At 40.2% G+C, this 20446-nt stretch overlaps 1 protein-coding gene across 1 annotated transcript in view; it reads right to left on the bottom strand.

Moving 5' to 3' along the window:
- Nucleotides 1-20446, bottom strand: part of LOC137675134 (glypican-5-like) — a 345701-nt gene that overhangs the window by 263828 nt on the left and 61427 nt on the right. Inside the window, exon 3 of the mRNA XM_068421077.1 lies at nucleotides 923-1617. Within this exon, the coding sequence (XP_068277178.1) occupies nucleotides 923-1617 (695 nt within the window). The remainder of the gene's footprint in view (nucleotides 1-922; nucleotides 1618-20446) is intronic.

The following is a 20446-nucleotide window of genomic DNA, read 5'->3' as shown; positions in this document are numbered from 1 at the left end:
TTTCTTCTCATTTGTTCCCTGCAAGAATCCCTTTACTTTAGACAGGCAGTTCTATCTGCATTAGATTAGTCTTTACCCTGCTCAAGACCACACTGCTACATTTTTTTTTCCATTGACAGTCACACTGAACTTCATACAGACGTAGTCAGCTGCATCATTAGTCATTTCAATAATTTCTGGTCTAATCTTCAACGCCTTGGGAGAACACCTACCAGTCATATACTGCTATTATTTACGAGACAGTTCTACCACTCTAGTTCTTTCCTCCTTAATCTACCACCTACAAAACCAGATCCACTTTTAAGTGTATTTTTATCCCTTACTTAAGTAAATGCTGTCAAATAAGTTTGGTTTTCTCATGCCTTTTTTTTCCAACTTTTGTATGATGGGTATACTCATTACAGACCAGTACTACCTTCCTGATGTCTCAGTCAACACAAAAGTAAAGGGACTGTAAAATTATGAAAAAGTTGATTTCTTTGCCTTTATTTAGAAACCCTCTCTTCTAACCCCTTATACCAATTCCTGTGGAATGTCCCCACACACTACAAATGCTTACATGCCAGGGAAACACTGCTCCTAGAGTTACAGAATCAGATGTTAAGAGTATGAAAATACACTGTTCATATCAAATATAACATACCCCAATTTTTTTGTTTAGAAAATTCTGCAGACAAGCCAGAGCTATCTGCTTTACAGGGTTGCTTCTCAAGCATCAAACCTCCCCTCACCCCCTTTCAATTTCAAACCAGACTCTACTGAACCCCATCATAATTATCTGTAATATTTTCACAGACCATTAAACAAAGATCTAGTTAAAGACTAAAAACTGACGCAAAGACAACACCAACTTGTTTCGAAGTTAATTCATCAAATAACGAAAGTGATAAATGGGAGCAGAGAATAATTAGACAGCACTTACTGTAGCGGAGAGCTGTGGTCCGTTCAACTGAGCATGCAGGATGGCTTCATTGACGGAGTTACGGATTCCCGTCAGGGCAATTTCCAGATCGTGTGAGGCAGCCATTTCATTAGTCAGGTATTCCAGCGTGGAGATATACTCCCTCCATTGCGCATCCAGTTCTGACACACTGGCCAAACAGCCCCTCATTACGTTCAGACAATATCCAACACAGGGCCTGATTAGTGTCAGGCCCTGGCAATGCGGGCAGTACTGCATCTTCACCAGAGCTCTGGTACATTCCTTTGTGAGAGCTGCGTGTTCAGTAGTATTTATCACCTCAATGCCCAGACTGAGGGCCTGGCTGAGCATCCTACTTGCCCAAAGAGATTTTGACAGCTCTGCAACCATGTTTTTAGAATAACGTCCAAAAGGATTTATGTCTTGCCTTGTAAGCCGTAGACACTCTGTATAGTCCTCTGATAAATCTGTAATTCCTGGGTTTATTAGCCGACTATACACCAGAGGAAAGAGATTGTCAAAGAACCGTAATATGGCACTTTCCACTGTAGTCTCTGCGCCCAGAATGTAGAGAGAGAGGTCTGTAAAAAGTTCTTTAACAGGCTCTGCTGCTTCTTTTGCCATAGGTCTGTAAGCTGTCTCAAACAGGGAACTTGTGCGGTTTTCAGCAAAGCGAAGCAAAGACTCAAAGGCCTCTAAAAAAAAGGGGCAGGGGAGAGAAAGGACTAGAGGTTAATAGCAAGCACCTGACATCTTAGTCACAGGACTAATAGTGTCCTCAGCAGGAACATCAGTAGTTACATAAAATCCGCAATATGAATACACTAACCGTTAATACACATTTCATCAATAATATGATTAAAAAGACACCTAAATATGACATGTGCATAATAAAGGCAACACATAATACACAAATATTTTCTTAAAAGATGACTGTGTTCTCAGTAGCTAGACCCTGGCCCAAACTAGAGTGAGCACAGGCAGGGTCTATCTAAGATGGCTTTTGTAACTGACACTGCACTTGGGCAGTTCAACTAGATGCATTTCCAAAACGTCCCTCTACATATAAGTGACAGCAGTTTCCAGCACACAGGGAGGACTGCAACATTTTCAGTGTTCCTACAGAACTCCAGAGAGGATACCTGAATAGGCAAAATTATGTGATGCAAGTTCTGGAACTGTGAGACAGAGGAGTAACTGGTAAGAGGAGCTGTCTGTAATACACCAATCAGACTATCACTGCTGCGCTGGACCGGATAAATAATGATAAAATATCCACATTTAATAAACGAGTAAAAATTCATATTCAAACTTCTTGTAACACTGTAAGACTTCACTACATATCGATATTGAAGTCAGGGAATAACATCTCATCAGCACACAGAAATGCTGATCCTCATTCATTAGCTGTACTTTTCAACTGTAACTGTTTGAAACGTTTTAGTAACTTAATAGTTTGTGAAAGCAGCACCTTGATAACACAATAACAGCTTAAAGTTGTACTAGCTTTTCATCCCAGGTGATCTATTGCTATGAGATCCTGCATCAAGAATGGAAGCAGCATAAGGTATTCCTGTCCTCCTACAATCGGTCTAGACTTGAGCACACATACTTGTACAATTTGGAGAGCTGACATGCAGAGTAAATACGTGCTAGAGGGAAGGACTAGACAAAGCTGACACACAAACAGCAACTTTAGATAAGCTGCTGGACAGCAGCTCAACGAAAGCTTGTGAGACAACTGAATACAAACAGAAGCTGAAGCTTTTGTTTCAGTGCTGTGAGCGGGTGGCTGAGAGGCACTTCTTGCCAAGCACAACTGAAGGATGAAGGAAAGATGCTGTGTGAATAAATTGTCTCCCTGTTAACATCAGACAGGTCTGGACACCAGCCAGTGGTTGGGCAGGATTTGACATCAAGTCTGCTATGAACCAAAAGAAATTATAAAGTCAGGAAAACAGTATCTCCTTTAACTACACCTTTTCGGGTGGCCTAATAAATATATAAATACATTTAAGGAGTGTCACAGTTAACACATTTCAAATTGCAGAAGGCAAATATTAAATACCCAAAGCACTGACTGGGGTGCTAGAATTCATAGACAGGGGCAAGGAAGGGATCAGTTCCCAAGATTTTTAATGACACAGAAGACAGTAATCCACACCATTCCCACTGCTTTGTCTGGAAGCTCTACCACAAAAAGCCTCTGACATAAATCGTTCTTGCGCTCCTCTGCCTGGCAAGCAGTTCCAGTCAAGGCAGGACACCTATCACTTTATACCTCCCGAGGACTGGCCAGATAATGGCTTTTGGTCTAATCCTACTCTACATTCATCTGAGCACCACCGTGCGATTCACTGCAATGTAACACAAACCAAAGTCGCTCAGAGATCAGCTCGACGAAGGAGCAGATACAATGCTGTAAGTCAAGATCAGCGTGCGCTGGCAGAGCTGTGTAGGAAAGCCTGCTCAGTGCCTTCCTCTAGTACATCTCTCCGGGCAACTAACTTGCTTGTTATGATAAGCATTACAATCCCTTTACCACAAGGTGTGATTTAACTAGACAGATAATACAACATACCTCATTGTACATTAAATCATCAGTACTTTACACACACACACACACACTCACAATGTATCCTTCTGCCAGAGAATCACTTCAGCATTCCCACTCCTATTACAGCAACTAACACTCTGAAATCACTTTCCATGGGGAGATTTTTGTTCAAACTGTTTATCATGTGCCCACAAAACACACAACACCACTGATGTGTCTGTGACAGTCAAACACAGCTGATCAAATACAGCTCACCTCTGGAAACTTCCCATCTGAACTGCTGGTGTTTGAAAATTACCTTCTGGAGACAAGCCCAGTTACGACAAGATGCCATGCTGGTTTTGTTGCACATAGCCTGCCAGGCCAAGCAGTTTGCATGCTGGGCTTCTAGCCTGGTTCCTAGCGTTCACATACACTAAAAATTATATTATGCTCAATCTAACGTGCACAGATGGAAAAATACTGCTTTGCACATAGAGCATCCATGCTTATTCATCATGAGCATGGCACAGCTTGGTTTTGAGTGATAGCTTCCTTCTGACAGAAATACATCCACCATCCTGACACAGAGGATGTTTCACTTCTCTTAAACCAGCCAGCAGCTGTGTTTCATATACCTAATGCAATAAAAATCACAAAGGATTCCTGACTTACCTCACACCAGCTTTTGCACCACTGTAACACCACTGACTTCTTCAGTGGGATTTAATTCTGATTTAAGCCCATTCTATGTCAGAGAAGCTGCAGAATTTAAGTGTTTCTGCTAAAGGACAGTGCTACAGGTAGAAATAGATTCAGGAGGTACGTATCAGTCTGCCAAGTACTGGTATGCCAGCATTTTCCAAAGATTTCCTCTATTTTTTCACCTCCTGGAGGTCTATTCGGGGAAAGAACAAGCAGATTTTAAGTAACAGCACAGACAAAGGAAAAATATCTAGTATCGTAACTACAGCTTTGACTAGCTCCTTGTGTCACGTAAACACCGCATTCAATGACTTACGCTAAAGCACTTCAGCAGGAATAGCTTCTTGTGTTTTTAAATTCCTGTCATCTATTTTAGTGCAATCAGGCACGACACCTCTCCAAGTTTGTGTCCAGGCCATCACCCCTTCTCCTGCAGCCTTATTCTTCAGACAAGAATCAAAGATGCAAAACTGCCACACATCAACTTGCCACTCTTTCTGCCACAAAAATCTTTCTGGGTGCATTCTGAGGAATTGTTTATTTTTTCAGGCTGCCAGACACATGGCAACATAGCCTCAAGGAAAGACCTCAACAAAATGATTCACTGAAGTGTATCATGAGTCTGCGCACACACGGTAGTACAAGAGCTTGCATTCGGGATTGCCTTCATCTCATAAACCCCAGATTTCTTACGGTGCATGAAGGTCAGCAGATGTGGTCTGAGGGAATACACACTGATAGGAGTTTTCCAAGAAAATCTGGATTGATATATGATAGCCATACACAGAGAAAGTTCATTTTCTTCCCTCCGTTATACCAGACCTTCACAAGCCATTGAGATCCATATTCTATAAGCAACTCTAGCGTTCACATGGGTAGCACTAGGAGACACTGAGCAACTTCCAGCTTGCAGGATTATGAATCAGTCCAAATCCACGTTCTCTTCTTTCCACAGGTCCAACACAGGAATGTTAGCATGGGAACCATTTTCCCAAAATAAAGTCAACCTAAGCACCAGACACCGCTGTGCACAGAGGACCATCTCTGTCACACAGTAGCCGAGGCTGAAGTGGAGTGGGTCTACTGTTTGAACCCTCATGTCTTCAAAAACCAGAGTCATAAAACTGAGTGCAAACCATGACACGCATAGGTGAAAGGAAAGTTACTGCCATTGCCATTATGCTTCTGTGTGTGACTCAAAGCTGGCGCCTTGCCCACAGAACTGACCAGGCAAGACCACCCTGCTAATGCAACGGCTCTCCACTACGTTAATTATTCCTTACACTCTGCAATAACTGAATGCACGCTGAACTTAAATTTAAAAAACCCACCAACTTCTAAAAAACAGAAAAAAGGAAACCATTCTATTATAAACATTACTGAAAAGATTTTAAAACTCTCAATAAACCAAAAGTAGAAGCAAAACACTGAAACTATCTATACAGAAATAACATCTGTGTACATTTTAGATTTGAGTGTAATCATGAAAGAAGAATGACAAATTTAAGTAGCTCCATTATTTGTTTGGTCTCTTAGGACCATGCTAATATTTGGCTCCTTTCCCTTCAACATCTTGCATTTATTAGAGTTACAGGATGAATGAAAGCTACAGTTTGTTGAACAATAGCTTCCTTTTAATGCTTTCAAGTCCATTAAATCTTCTGCATTTTTATGGCTGCCAAATTAAAGGACAACATATTAATATTTCGCAGCAGTAGAATTTAAGTACATATTATTTGCAATGTGATGCGTAGAGAACAACTTACACAGCAGAAAAATCACACCCAGATACACATCTACATGAGACAAATGGTAAATTCAGATGTCTATTTTTTTGGATATGCAATGATCTCTAAACACATTTAAAAGAATAAGACCAAAGAGTGCTCAAAAAGCATCATTAAACAACATGAACAGGTGGGGTGGTTTTTTTAGATCTTAAGATTACTTTAAAAAAGAACGTAAGTGCAAAACAAATTGTGTCATGTTTGCAAAGACAGAACCTGAAATCCATTAATTCATTAAGCTGCTTTTGAAAACAACTTCCTGTAACTTTCAGCTTTATTTCTATTTTATGAAATTTTGCTAGTACCAAAGAATGCCAAGCACTAGAAGTTTCCTTCTGATTTATCCTGAATCATTCTACCGAATGTAGGGCCAAAGCTCTTTATTAACACCCTACTTTTCATGTGTTACTGTTTTTAGAATGGCAGTCTTTCCATACATAAACACAGTTGCTCTTGACGAAGCTGACAAGAAATAACATGTTAATAAACATATCAGCAGTCTTACGGAAATATGTCCACCACACCGCAGGTGACACTACACCAACACTTGCAGGAAACACTGCAAGCTCGCTCCAAAACGCTTTCAGAGAAAAACCTGAAATCTCTCAGAATCTCGCCAAGTGGAACCATCTCTTGCTTTCTACTCACGTCCTGTAGCTGCTTTTAACAAGGCAGAGTGCACAACAGATTCAAAAGCAAGAAAGCAAGGTCAGTTTTGGGAAGGGGGGGAAAGGGAAGTTTGAACTTGCTCACCTTGACAGCAAGGAGAGGGTATGATGTCTTTAGAGCTAATCAGTCCTTCAAGAATATAAATCAGACAGAAAAAAAACCCAGCAACTTTTCATTACTCTGTGTAGGGCCAAGGTCTTTACCTAACAGTCTCTCCATGAGTTTGTCTATGTTGATAACATCAGATAATTACCCTGTCATGTAACTATTGATAGAAACTTCTGCCCAAGTTGGAAAGTAAGAAGTCTGTGTCTCCTTCTCTGTCCACACCTAACAGCTACGGACAACCCCGATTAGCCACAAAGCAACAGGTAGGATTATTTACAAGCTATGACTATCATCCTTTAACCCTCTGCTCAGTTCCCAGTGTAATTTAAGACTGCTTTTAACTTAAGAAAACTTGTGAGAAGTTGCAAGGGTTTTAAAAAATTCTAGCAGTGAGACTTCCAGAGCATAAGAATACCTGGTCTTTCCTTTGTAGTATCTCCTGTGCTGGGAGCTTGGACAGCGGTTTGCCACATGTAACACTGGACGTGAGAAAGCCTGGCGCAATCTGAGTCTCAGAGCAGCAGACCCACTTGTAGTTTGGTAACGTGGGCAAAGCTAAGACACTTAGCAAAAACAACTTCCAAATGGTCTGTTGGAAGACTGGCTTCCAATAACAGCAATAGGAACCAACACCATTAAGTACCATCTGAAAACTTCTATCTTAGCATGAAAATTAGTCTTGTTTGTTGTTTTCATATGTACAAACCTATTCTTTCAGCCTTGGCACAGTTGTGCAATTACACAGGAAGCAACCACCCCCTCAGACTGCTGCCCCAGCCAGCAAACCCACACCCTTTTCTCAAACAGTCCTACAATAGACTCATTTCTTCTTTTTCTTCTACTTTTTTCTTTTGAAACTTAAGCAGCTTCTTTACTACACAATCTTGTACAGGGAGAAGGGGAGGAAATATGCAGTTCCTATTTTAGTGAGACTGATGAACACTGAAACCATTAACTTTGGGTTATTTTGGTATTAGATTCTGGAAGCATCAGTAATAGAAGTAACATCACCAAGTTTAAAACAGACTTACTGCTTCATAGGCTGGTGATGCAAAGGGAAAAAAAGGCAGCAGACACACAAGCCCAGGAGACACCTTAATAACACCACAATGGTCCAGTGATAAGTAGCAGCCTTTTGCTCTGCCCCTTTTGACACCAAATCAAATAATGATTTCTGGAGGCTGCGTCCTGGGGAATACATCCAAATTGCTGGAAGTAGTAACCACACCACACACACTTTTCAGACTCGGTGGCCTTGGCTTTATCATTAACAAAACAACAATGTATAACAAAGTTGCAACCAGCTGCAAAAATATTTATCGAAGGCAGACTAGAGAAAGCTTTGCAGTCTGCTGTACCAAACCATACCTGCCCTTTTTAAAGAAAACACTATATATGGAAGAGTTTATAGAAAATAACTAAGTTGTTATGCTTCACAAGATCAGTTACAGTTTGCTAACTTGATTTTGAGCTGCTCACTATTTATTTCACCTTCAAACTTTCTGTGAACACAACAAATGAGCTGGTAATTAAATTTACCTCTTTATTATTTCTGTATAATGCATTTCAATACAGTTGTACCTTATTTTATACACTGTAATCATAGGGTGTAATTACCTACTCCTTTTTAAAGTGAGCAGTCTCAAGTAAAACTAGATCAGTTGACCAGCAGAAAGCTGGAGACCAGATGTGGTATTAACCTTTTATGACACCACTGGGCTTCCACTGACAGATAAATAAAGCAAGTAGTTCTTTGGGAATATTTATGCAGTAGAAGGCTGATGGGCATCTAGCATCACTGTGGTAAGATGATCTACAAGAGCAGTAAAAGCCCTCAGGACTATGGCTGGACTCTTTATAAAGCCATAGCTATCAGTATTATTCTCCTTCCGTCACAACAGAATTCCAAAAGATGATTCATATAATTCATATCTGCCAAGATCAAACATGTCAGCTATTAGTTAATAATGTCAATTCTCAGTTTTAACAGGACTTACACCAAAATAACTGAAGAAAGAAAGAACTATGACTGTGCTTCAGCAACATCAGCTATGCCTTTCATTTGCTTTCCAAGAACAATGAATTTATAAAAACACTTCTCTCAGTCTACAAGGGGAAAAAATCCCCAAGCAGTCATGTATCTGTAGGTAGCTAGGTTCTTCACATAACTACCTTTGAAGTTCTTAGGAGGTTTAATAGCCATCAAGACAGGGAGCAGAAACAATATTATCCGATTTGATCAATCACTAACGCAGTGGTAACTGGAAGCCACAACAAGTAGCACACAACTCCCAAGATGGATTACAGCACAAAGCACTTGCAACATAGCTCTGAATGACAACTTTGTAACCATCGACATTTCTTTCAAGACAGATCCACAGAAACCATCTACAAATTAGGTCTGAGCTAAATATTCCAATGAACAAAGTTTTTGCCACATAAAAAACCACCTGCTTTTATTTTTTCAGGTTAAAACCCTGTACACAGTTGCAAAGATGTATACTGAACTGAAAAGACATCATTTTTTCTTAGAAAATAAAAAAGCTTTCCAGTAAAAATAAACAACAGCTTGAACAATATTTTCTTAACGATCAACTCTGAATCATCACTTCATGGGATGAGATAAACCCCACCCCCGGTATCTTTTCAAGCAAGGTTCCTACTGTGGGGTGGGGTTTTTTTGGCATATTTGAGTATTACTGTAAAAACAAAGTCAGCCCCAAAAGCTGTGTTGGCCCAACAAAGACTTGCACGGTGTTAGACAGGATTTATAGTGGGCTCTAAAAAGCGGCTTGCCCTCAGTTTGGTTTCTTCAGAATAGATACTTGATACATATGACTGCAATTCCTTTGCATGAGCAGAACCTCCAGTACACTGTGCACTTGTACACTGTACAATTTCTCAAAATTCACATAGTTGTTACCAAAATACACGGTGAAAGATGGAGCCCAACATACCTTTATGGCACACCTATATCAAAGCTAGCCAGGGAGTAGTGTGTAAGCAGTCTTCCAATGCTGTGAATCATTGCACTATGCATCCTAGCATGGGGCTAGTTTGTAAGTGAAGATAATACCCTTATTGCAGTCCCTAGGATTAAGTCTTTCAGGTAATCTCTTCCCATAGACTGCTGGACAGAATAATAAGGGTATCGCTTTTCTTTGGATTTCCCAGACTACTTTTATCGCAGGTACTTTTGGAATGAGACACTTAGCACATATAGTGTAGTTTCCAGAACTAAAACAGACATGTGGAAGAGTCTCCGCGCATTCATGACCGCAGTACGGGCTGGCTTAAGAGCCTGAGGCAGTGTGTCATTTATCGTATGACCCAATACTCTGGGTCTATGTGCAGCAGAAAACCTCTTAACTGGAATCTATGCCTAGGTAAGGGTGAGGACAACACTGAAATGACAACATGTCTAGGACATGTACATACCAGTACTCAGGAGCAAGCAAGTCATAGCAACCGTGGACTGCTGCCACGTGAAAACCAGAAAGCCCAAAACACAATTAGGCTGGGACACAGCTAATGTACAAGTAAAATGTGGCTATGTAGAGATAGTGCTGGTTTATATTGCTTGAGGAGAGGAACTATGCAAAAAATATTAGGAAAAAAATGGCTCACAATTTTTTCTGCAGCCTTCCTGCAAATGAAAACCATAGAGAAAGTAAAAGCTGTGCCAACTACACACAGTGCCAGGTACTAATACCAGACAGGAACAGATGCCCTCATTGGAGAAAGAGAGGGCATTTATGTTGGTGGTCTGCTGGAGCTCAAACACACTGCCCATTTGACACAACTGGGCTTGGAGAGCAAGCACGTGGGGCTTGCCAAAAACACTACAGACATCTCTCTGTTGCTTGACTTACACAGTGGCACTGATGATGATCCACAAGGCACTAAGCACTGGGATGTTACCTATAGAGAAGTATAAAATATAAAACCTATCTTTAGAATCCAGATGTGTCCAGAGTACCAAGTACACTCTAAAACTTGTCTCTGGTACATCACTGCGCTGCATGTTCATGTTTCCTGGCAGGGACACGCTCCAAAGTTGCCAGTAACTTTTGGACACAGAAGAAATTGAGGTATTTTGTGTATCTCCTGTGTATTAAATACTGTTGAGAAAGGAAAGTACAAAGTAGTTTTAAAGACTTGCACTAGTCACCAAAAATCTCTCTTCTCAGTCAATCAAGAGAAAGCAGGAAGATGTGAAAGTCTTTTCATTCTTCTGGGAATCTTCTCATTAACAGAAAAGCAACCAGACAGGAGTCTCTAATTTTCTCGACCCCCTGATTAAGGAATTCAACTGGCAGTAGGAAAACTAATATATTTGTTTCAGAAGGTCATGAACTATTTCATGATTTCCAGCTGAATTAGTTAGGTGGTCCATTATGACTGGTTTCTAAAAATCTAAGAGAAAAATAGCTAAGAGAGACAGGATTAGCTTAGCAAAGATGAAATCTGGGGGGTGAGGTTGGTTGTTTTTCATGGTTTTTTTCTTGTTTAGGTACTAACATAGAAATACAAGAAATTATGTTTGAGTTCCATTAAAAAGCTAAGCTCACAAATAAGACTTCAAAAATCCTTCTTTTTTTAAAGTCTAGATTAAATCTGTATTTATCAACAACTTTAAAACAAGAAAACAGTCTTCATGTAGAGAACTGCAATAATGCAACCCTGCGTGTTCAACAATGAAGACTCTCTAACCCAGAACTGCCAGCTGGCTCCAGAACTGCACTCCATGTGCCCACACACTGAGCTTCCAGCCCTCAGCTGCAAGAGGGAAAAGGATCATTATTCACAAGGGCCATCAGACACTGAATGGCAGTCTTCACAATCCCTGTGTACTTCTAATTTGTTCAAAAGCACAGGCCACAAAACCTTTCAGCTGTTTCTTCTGATTCTGGATTAGAATGATAGAATGGTTTGGGTTGGAAGGGACCTTAAAGATCATCTAGTTCCAACCCCCTGCCATGGGCAGGGACACCTTCCACTAGACCAGGTTGATCAAAGCCTCATCCAACCTGGCCTTGAACACTACCAGGGAGGGGGCACCCACAGCTTCTCTGGGCAAGGTATTAGGTAACATCAACTTAATTTCCCAGTACCACAAACCTACTAACTTTACCCAATCTTCTTTCTCAGGCTAGTCTACAGCGGGAAGCCTTTGCAAAATAAACTAAGGAAAAGATAAAAGTCCAATAGCTAAGTCTTGGTGCAGAGACAGTCTTTCATACAAGTAACGTTCTGCAAGCAGTTTAATTCAGTGGCTTTTGTGTTTCTCAGATCCTTGGACAACTCCTATCCACCAAAATTATTGACATACCATATCCTCACCCAAATTTCAGCTGAAAACATTCTTTGGTATTGTTCCACACCCCAGTTGCAGGCCACTAAATGGTTTATGTACAGTCCACAGGGTGAGAGCCACTGGGCTCTTCCATAGCACACTGAAAAGCATATAGTCATCTAGATCAAAGGCAAAGGTATTGGCCTTGGATAAAAGATACAGGCAAGCAATAATTAAAAACAAGCACCTTTCCTGCAACATCTATTTTTGGCCGTCTCCTCTTGTAGATTATTTTGCAAGCATTTTTGATATCATAAAACCATAAGGTAATTGAAAGGACATGTTTGCTTGAAGAAACTGACCTCATTCATGGACTTTCTTTACAGTCAGAACAAAGAATAACACTAGACTACTGAAGAAAAATAGTGGAAAAGTCTTCCATGACTGATTTCAACAGACATTGGATGGATCCAAATAACTATAAATTTAGGAAAATATTCTGGGTGTTACTTTTTAAAATTTCACATGCTTACAAAGCCTCTCTCGATGGGAAAATTAAGGGTGGATCAATACTTAAAACATTCCTATAAAAATAGAACACATTTTTCTTTATGGTGAAGAGCTTCTCCTTGATTTATCCCTCAGACTCCTTCAAGTAAAGTGACTGGCATGTGGTCAACATATGGGTCAGCACTGGCAGCACTACACATGTTGGTGATTTGATAGCTAACCAGATGTTTGTGGGGAACTAGCTCCAGTTATTCCTAAGAGAAAGCACAGAAATTCCATTAGCACTAATAAATCAACACACCTATTTTTCTCCTGAAATTCCTTCTTTAAAAAAGAAAAAACATGAGTACAAGTTTTTCCAATCACATTGACTACAGAGATTTTACAAGACAAGTCCCAGCCACAAAGACGACCAAAGGCCAAAGCAATGAAACTTCTTCCGTGCAGAAAATTGTGCAGTCCTTGATCAAAATGAAGTTACCATGACACCACATTTCAGCATTACCACACATATCCAGACACCTTCCAACATGAGTAAGGCTTCACAAGATCATAGAATTGGCTTAAATTCAAGAAGTTGCATAGTTGCAACCCTGTGCTTGCTTATTCACCCCCTAAGTCTATTGGTGGTCAGATCACAATTCAGCACATCATTTTTTGATGAGCAGCAGCAGCAGCAGAGGAATTTTGTAAGACAGAACAAGGATGGGCTAAAAAAAGTCTGAAGAATTTGTAGACCTGCTTTGTTCATTTCAAGATCTTCTGTATAAAGCTTTATAGCTTGGATCTAAGTGAGCTGATCCAAGGACCAGCGTGAGTCATGTGATCAGGTAAGAAGCTTCCAGAATTAGTCCTGAACTTTGAATTTCTGGAGACTTACAAGGTTGTTAAAAGTGAGCGACTGTTCCCCTCTGGGCTTGCTGACCTTCGAGGACTGCTACAAAAGTCTATTTGTGGTTTTGATTGATGCAGTATCTTAAAGAGTTGATGTTAATTTTGTTAACAGGGACTTCTTGAGATAGCTCACCAAAGATAACAAGATGCCATGTTAAGTCCCCACTTTAGCAAGCTGCTCGTGTGCCCTCACTTACAAAACGTGACAGACGTGCATTATATGCACTAAAAGGACTATTCTCTGAACTCTGAGGGTTTCCCCTCTCTGCAGGATCTGCTTATTCCTACATGAAAAAGGTGCATGAAACTGATTTTGTCCATTTTTCCGGCACCCTTTTTCCCTTAGTATGTAAGAACTATTGGAAAATGCATCGTAAAACCCTCGTAGATCTTTTTTGCTTCCTTTCAGTGTCCTCCCACAAGAAGGTGAGAGAGTCTCATTAATGCAAGCAGCATGGCACAACAATGATTCAATTAATCAGAAAATTGAAATATTCATAAACGAAGAGGCTGACAGGTTAAAAGAGGTTGATATGTAAAGCTCAATATACACTACAGGAAGCACTAGACAGATCTAAAAAATATTTGGCTTCTATGACTTGCCCATCGTGAATGACCTAATATTACTAAGTGCTCTAGTTTGCAAAGAAGTTTGGGGAGCTGTCTAAACTGGAAAAGAACTGGAATTCATTTGAGACACAAGCATCCCTGCTGCAGAGGGACCAGTCTAGGACAGATGACTTCTGCAGCTGTAAGCTGCAGCTATAAATTGCATTTTACTTTGCCATCTATTTCCCCTGTGCAACTGTCTCCATACTTCAAAACATGACACTCCATGAGTGTCTCTTATTGCCAACTTGTTTTCTTCAGTCAGAAAATTACCCAGGCATCAAGTCCAAAATTTCACATCAAAGCTCTGACAGGAACCCTAGCTCATACACATCTTGGATATAAAAAGAGCATAGTGAAACTATTTCCAACATGCAGCCATTCACTTGACTATAGTACAGTCTTGGCTCTTCAACAGTGCGTTAACACACTGAAGTCCATCAGTTACTCTCATCCTCCCCCAAGACCAAAAGTTTCATTCTCAACAGTAAGTACAGAGAGCTCCACAGTATGGTTGCTTTCTCTTCTATCCTTCAAAGTCAGACAACTTGAATCACTCAACTCTGTCCTAATTTCATATAATTCATATAATATTAAAAACACTTAACCTACGGGGAGCAAACAGATGCTTAACTAAAAGAAAGTCTGGGAAGAATTTATCTTCTTACAATGCTTATCTGCATTTCAAGGTCATATGGAATCAATAAAAATAAATCAATTTTTGTACCCTACTCATTAAGGTATCGCATTTTTAGCCCAGTCAAATCCAAAAAAGTAAACATGAAGTTTTAAAAAGGGGGGAATCGCCACTGTGAAAAATTCTGACAGCAATTTTGTTGGTTTTGTTTCAGGAGAAATTACAAGATTCAGCCACTTTCATGATCAAGTAAATTCTCCACTTCTTTTTCTGGATGTTTAAATTAATTTTAATAGACACCTCCCACTGTTTAAGTTCTACTCTCTGAAGCCCCAGAACTGATTGCTTGTTTTAACAAAGACCCTTTGGCATGAAACTTTATCTGTGTAACCCTGTAATGGGATCAATCCCTTCAGAAGCACTGAAAGAAACAAGAGAGGAACAACCACCCAACCAAATAAGGAAATTACTGGTAGACTGAAAATGAGAGGGTAACAGATAAAGCGTAAGAAATTCTGAGCCCTGGAGAAAAACACATTTGCTGCATTTCAGACCCAGTTCAAAAAAGCATTCTGGCATACACAAAGTTTATCCTATTTCTGCAGTACAGTTTTTAATCCACAAAATCCCCATAGAACTTCAGTGCACACTTAAGTTTTCTGCCAAGAAAGCGGATTTGTGAAACAGGGCCTCAAACTTCGCAAAATCATTTCCATTCTATAAGGCCATTTCAGTTCCTCTGACAAATCTCTTGCCTTCTCATTCCACAAATGTCAAACTACTGGAGAGTTTTCTCTTGCCTTTCAGATCAATCTTGTATAATGACACTCTTCCCAAGATTATGGAAAAAAAATGTTGAACTGATTATTCTGCAAAAGGTTATAAACCAGCTCCTTGCGAACAGAACAGACGATTTCAGTTGGAAGGGACCTACAATGATCAGAGTCCCACTGCCTGACCAATTCAAACCATGTTATTAAGGGCACTGTCCAAATGCCTCTCAAATCCTGACAGGCTTGGGGCATCGACCACCTCTCTAGGAAGCCTGTTCCCATATTCGCTCACCCTTTCAGTAAAGAAATGCTTCCTAATGTCCAGTCTGAACCTCCCCTGGCGCCGCTCGCAGCTTTGAACCCATATTCTGCCTTGACCAAAACTTTTCCAATCATGTGGATGTATCATCATGCCCTAACACTTTTTTGGCTTGCTCACCCCATTTCATCATCTGCAACAGCATTCCCTGGCCTGCCTGTGCCACTTCACTCAATGTTTGAATGTCATCTAAGTTGTAGGACAACATGATCACTGCATTCAAGTTCGCCACATTTCACCACTTAGTGCACAGACATTATTTGTAACCACTTGCAAATTCCCTTATAAATTTCTGTTCGATACCTTTTTACTGGAAGACCGACTACACATCTCACTTAACACCACCACCTACTGCTGGTTCTGGGCAGTGTTACGGGTGGAAGCAGGGTCCATAGTCTCTAATCCTACCAACCAGAAGAGTTGTTACAACTTAGATGTCTCTGGGATAGCATTATCCCTACAGACGTGCTTTACCTGCAACAAAGATTAAAGGAGGGTAGATGTTACTGAAGCAAGTAAGGAATATAAAGAATTCTAAGGAAATTTATTCAAGTCAGAAAAGTAAATGACTTCAAAAATCTAATCAGGCTCCATTCCTGCCCTTCCTTTCCCCAATGCTGCCCTGGCCACATGAGTCCTGCAGGAGGCCAGAGAAGGCAGCTCTGCCCTGAGCAGGAGGCAGCAGTTCTAAGCACCTCCCTTTTTGTCTTCTGAATCCCCACACAGTAGAAACACAGGCTCATTATCAGACAGGTTAAGAACAGACGTCCTGCTACACACAGCTTTTCAACAGAAGTGTTTAGAGACAGATACGCAACACTTGGAAAAGCTTCCCCACCCGAATGGAGGGAAGCTCTGTAAGAACCAATTCAAGAGACTATCAAAGCATTCCTGAAATGGAAATTCACTGATGCTGAAAAGCCTGCACTGTAATTTAGTGAGGCACAGCTAGAGAGAACACACCAAACAGTAACTTAGCAAAGACTAACAAAGCAAGAGACACAAGCCATTAAAATTAAAGTGGCATCGGATGAAGGGGTTTCCAAATTGACCTTGAGGACTGGTTTTCAACCTTCTCTTCAGAGACCAGATGTAGGAGGTTTGCTGCTTAGGGAATTTCAACATGATGATGGAAGCACAGAGCTTGGCATGGCAATGGAGAACTTCATAGGAGCCCTTAATCTGATTCTGAACAGAACATAATAAATCAATATTTACAAGCCTTATGAAATTTGGAGTTGTTTAATATAGCTTAGATAACGCTGGTTCTTATAGCAGGTTCAGGAACATCATAAATTTCTCTACAGTATCTGAGTGTTAATTTGCCAATCCTGATTACACCATTTGGATACAGTACAACAGCCAATCAGTCTGTCACACTAGCCAAGACAAACATCCATCTACATCTTCCTAAAGACAAAAGGCCTGATACTACAATGGGACCTTGAGGTATGCCAAAGCGTATACCCATTGGTCCTCAAAATCTGACATTTGATTTAGCTGAAAGCTGCTAAAATATCACAGAAATATCCAGGGAACATTCAGAATTTATTTTTGGATCTTGTGGTTAACTGGGACAGGATGGTATGGACTTTTGGGACAGAAAGCAGTCATCATGAAAGAACTGCCATACAGGAAAAACTAAAGATTGACCCAGTCCCAGGTCTGATAGCACAAAACTGTTAGCATCAGATGCTTCACACAAAGCTATATGAAGCCCTGCAGTTGACAGCTCGAGGGTATAGAATGACATGCCCAGGGGACCTGCCCAGTCTCTCACAGTCTTTCCTGTCTTTAATATACCACAAGAATTTCTTGTTGTTTGTTTTTATGTCTTTGACTCTTTGCTCTTCAAATTCCATTTCAGGCTCTTCAGCTTCCTTCTCACACTGCCCACTCTGGACTGTGCCTCCGTCTCTAGGATTCACCAGGGTTGGATTTCCAGTTTCTGACAGCTATTTCTTTTGCTCAAATAACCTCATGAACTTTGTGTTTAAGCATATGGATTCACTTGCCTTTCTGCTCTTTTTCTCACATGATGCTATTCCTATTTGCAGTGACAGTGTGGTATGTTTAAGTAGCTACTATGCCTAAACTAAGATTTTAATTTCTATGCTTAATCACAGCCATATAGTTAAACAGTGTTCACATTGTTCTAGTAATCAAGAGGGGATCCCAAGCACATTGGGCATTACGTTTTCCAGGCTCTACATAATCTAGGCTGAACTTCAACTGTAAAGCTCTACTGGGAGCATGAGACAACCTGCACACTTAAATTCAAGTCTACATAAACCAGAAGCAGTCTTCAGCTAACTGAAGCAATTAAGGTAGACAAGTAACATTAGGATCTCTGAATCAAATATAGCAGTGGCATCTAAAATGTCTATCACATGGATAAGCAGTGGGTTGTTTTAGATACATATATTTGTGTAAGAGTGCAACAGCAAAACTTTCAAAGAGCTCTAGGCTCTGAAAACTGTAGCATCTTTGGAAATACTGCTTATTAACATTTTTAGGCAGTATTTGCCATTGAGATGCTAGAAGTTTGCATGTAAGTGACAAATACAACTTTAAAAAACTTTCTACTTCCTGAAATGCTGGCATACATCTCAGCCCATAGTCCTTAAGCATCTGGGACTTGTTTCCCATTTCAACTAATCTCACAAAGCAAAGCAAAAGCTACAGACCAATTCTCTTGTGACAGAAATCATCCTATTCTTTACTCTCTAAGCTGCCTCACTGAAAAGCCCTTCTTCCAACTAAGAGTATTAAAATTTGTCCCCCAATGAGATGCTCTACTGCATGGTTTCAGGGGTCTCCCTCAATCAATAAACACATTATCCACAGATTAATGACAAAAGTAAACTGCCATATATCATCTCTCTCACATCTTCAGTATCCTCCATGGATTTGCTTCCTTCAACCTCTATGAATTAATCTCCTCCACTTTCTGGACCATTCATCATGCTCTTTCCCGCTCTAACTCCCTATCTGCTTACACCACAGAATGTCTTTCATCTCTGTTGCACAGTCACAATTTGAAACAGCTTTCTTAACCCTATGAATACCTATCTCAAAGATCACTCTTACAGCCATACAACCTCAAGTCTTTTCCTAACAGAAAAAAAACATCTTACTATCGTTCCCTTCCCACTTTCTTGAAACATTCATCCCTAAATTTTGTCATTTCACATTCCTTTGTGTTCAGCTACTGAATAATGCAGAAGTTACAAATACAAAAAAAGAGAATGTTAAATTCATGCTTACCTAACTGAACTATACAACTGCAAATAGAGTGAAATCCACTAAATGGGGATTAAACATTTAGTATGAAAGTTGCAAATATAAAGGTAATTTATCATGGTATCTTTTAAACATACATTTGCTTTTCAAAGGAATTTGGAATACATTGATCAGCATATAAAATAACTAAATCATGCAAAAAGTGTGAAATAAAGGTCTTCAAGATGCAAGGAAATAGTAAAATCCCATTTTATATCAACATGATCTTCATAGGTTTTTTTTACCATTAACAAACCTTCAGCAATCTATTGAACAAAGACAAACATACTGGTTCTTGCTAAAAATATTAAGCAAAGTGGTACAGCCTATTTCAGTCCCACATATATATTAGAATATAGGAGGGAAGGGCAGCACAGTTTCATCAAAGACAATGATGTAAACTCATGAAATCCTGCCCATTTACCTATTTCCTCCATTTATAGCTACCTCTGAAAAAAAAAATTTTTTTAGTGCTATTTACAGAAGAAACCAACACAGCTGCCTGCTAAACACAAGCACAACAAAGTTCTACAGTGATTTATAAAGACTTCCCACATTGTACTCTAAAGAGGAAAGATCTTCTATGGATATACTATCACACCTACCAACGAACACTAAACATCCTACATAGCCTGGCTCAAACGGAACAGTGACACACAAGCCCTTGGCAGGCCAGAAGGGGAAACAACAGAGGCAGAGGCTTCCCAGATTAACAGCTAAAACAGCTCCTGGTCAGGAACACTCCCATAAGCATAGTGCAACACCAGCACTCTACAGTCACAACACACGAACGCCTACAGCCGTATTTTCTGTAAGATGTATCTTTGAACACCTTGGATATATTTCTCAAGAATGCATCAGAAATTTTGGAATGCACATCTAAAGCAAAAATCACTGGAAAATGCATTCCTTTAGGTGGTTTACAAAAAACGTCTGCATTTAAAGTTTTTAATGAACTGTTGGCTTATTAATGCTATATGATATTTATACAATTGTCCTGGTTTGGCCTAAACCAGGCCGATTTTTCTTTCAGTGATTTTTACTTTCAGCTAAGTCTCCTCTAAGTAACAGCACTTTCTGAAACTAACTGCATGTTTTGCAGACAGTGTCTGCTTCCAGGACTGATAACGCTCGAAGTTTGTAGTTATCGCTGAGGCACCGGTAGGGATGTTGTGCAGAAAGGCTCTTGCTGTACTTAGTCTTAGAGAAACCAAGGTCACTGCTGAATTCCTCACTGCTTATGAGTGAAGAGCCGAAGGGGGGTCGCAGCTGCAGGGGGGAGCAGACAGGGCAGGTGACCCAAAATTGACCAACGAGGGTATTCCATCCCATACACGTCATTCTCGGTATAAAGCGGGGGGATCACGAGGGTCTCGCTCTCTGGCTCTTTTCTGCTATG

This window comes from Nyctibius grandis, chromosome 32 (assembly GCF_013368605.1).
Source record: "Nyctibius grandis isolate bNycGra1 chromosome 32, bNycGra1.pri, whole genome shotgun sequence".
In the NCBI taxonomy this organism is placed as follows: Eukaryota; Metazoa; Chordata; class Aves; order Nyctibiiformes; family Nyctibiidae; genus Nyctibius; species Nyctibius grandis.
This window is presented reverse-complemented; position numbering and strand designations above follow the sequence as displayed.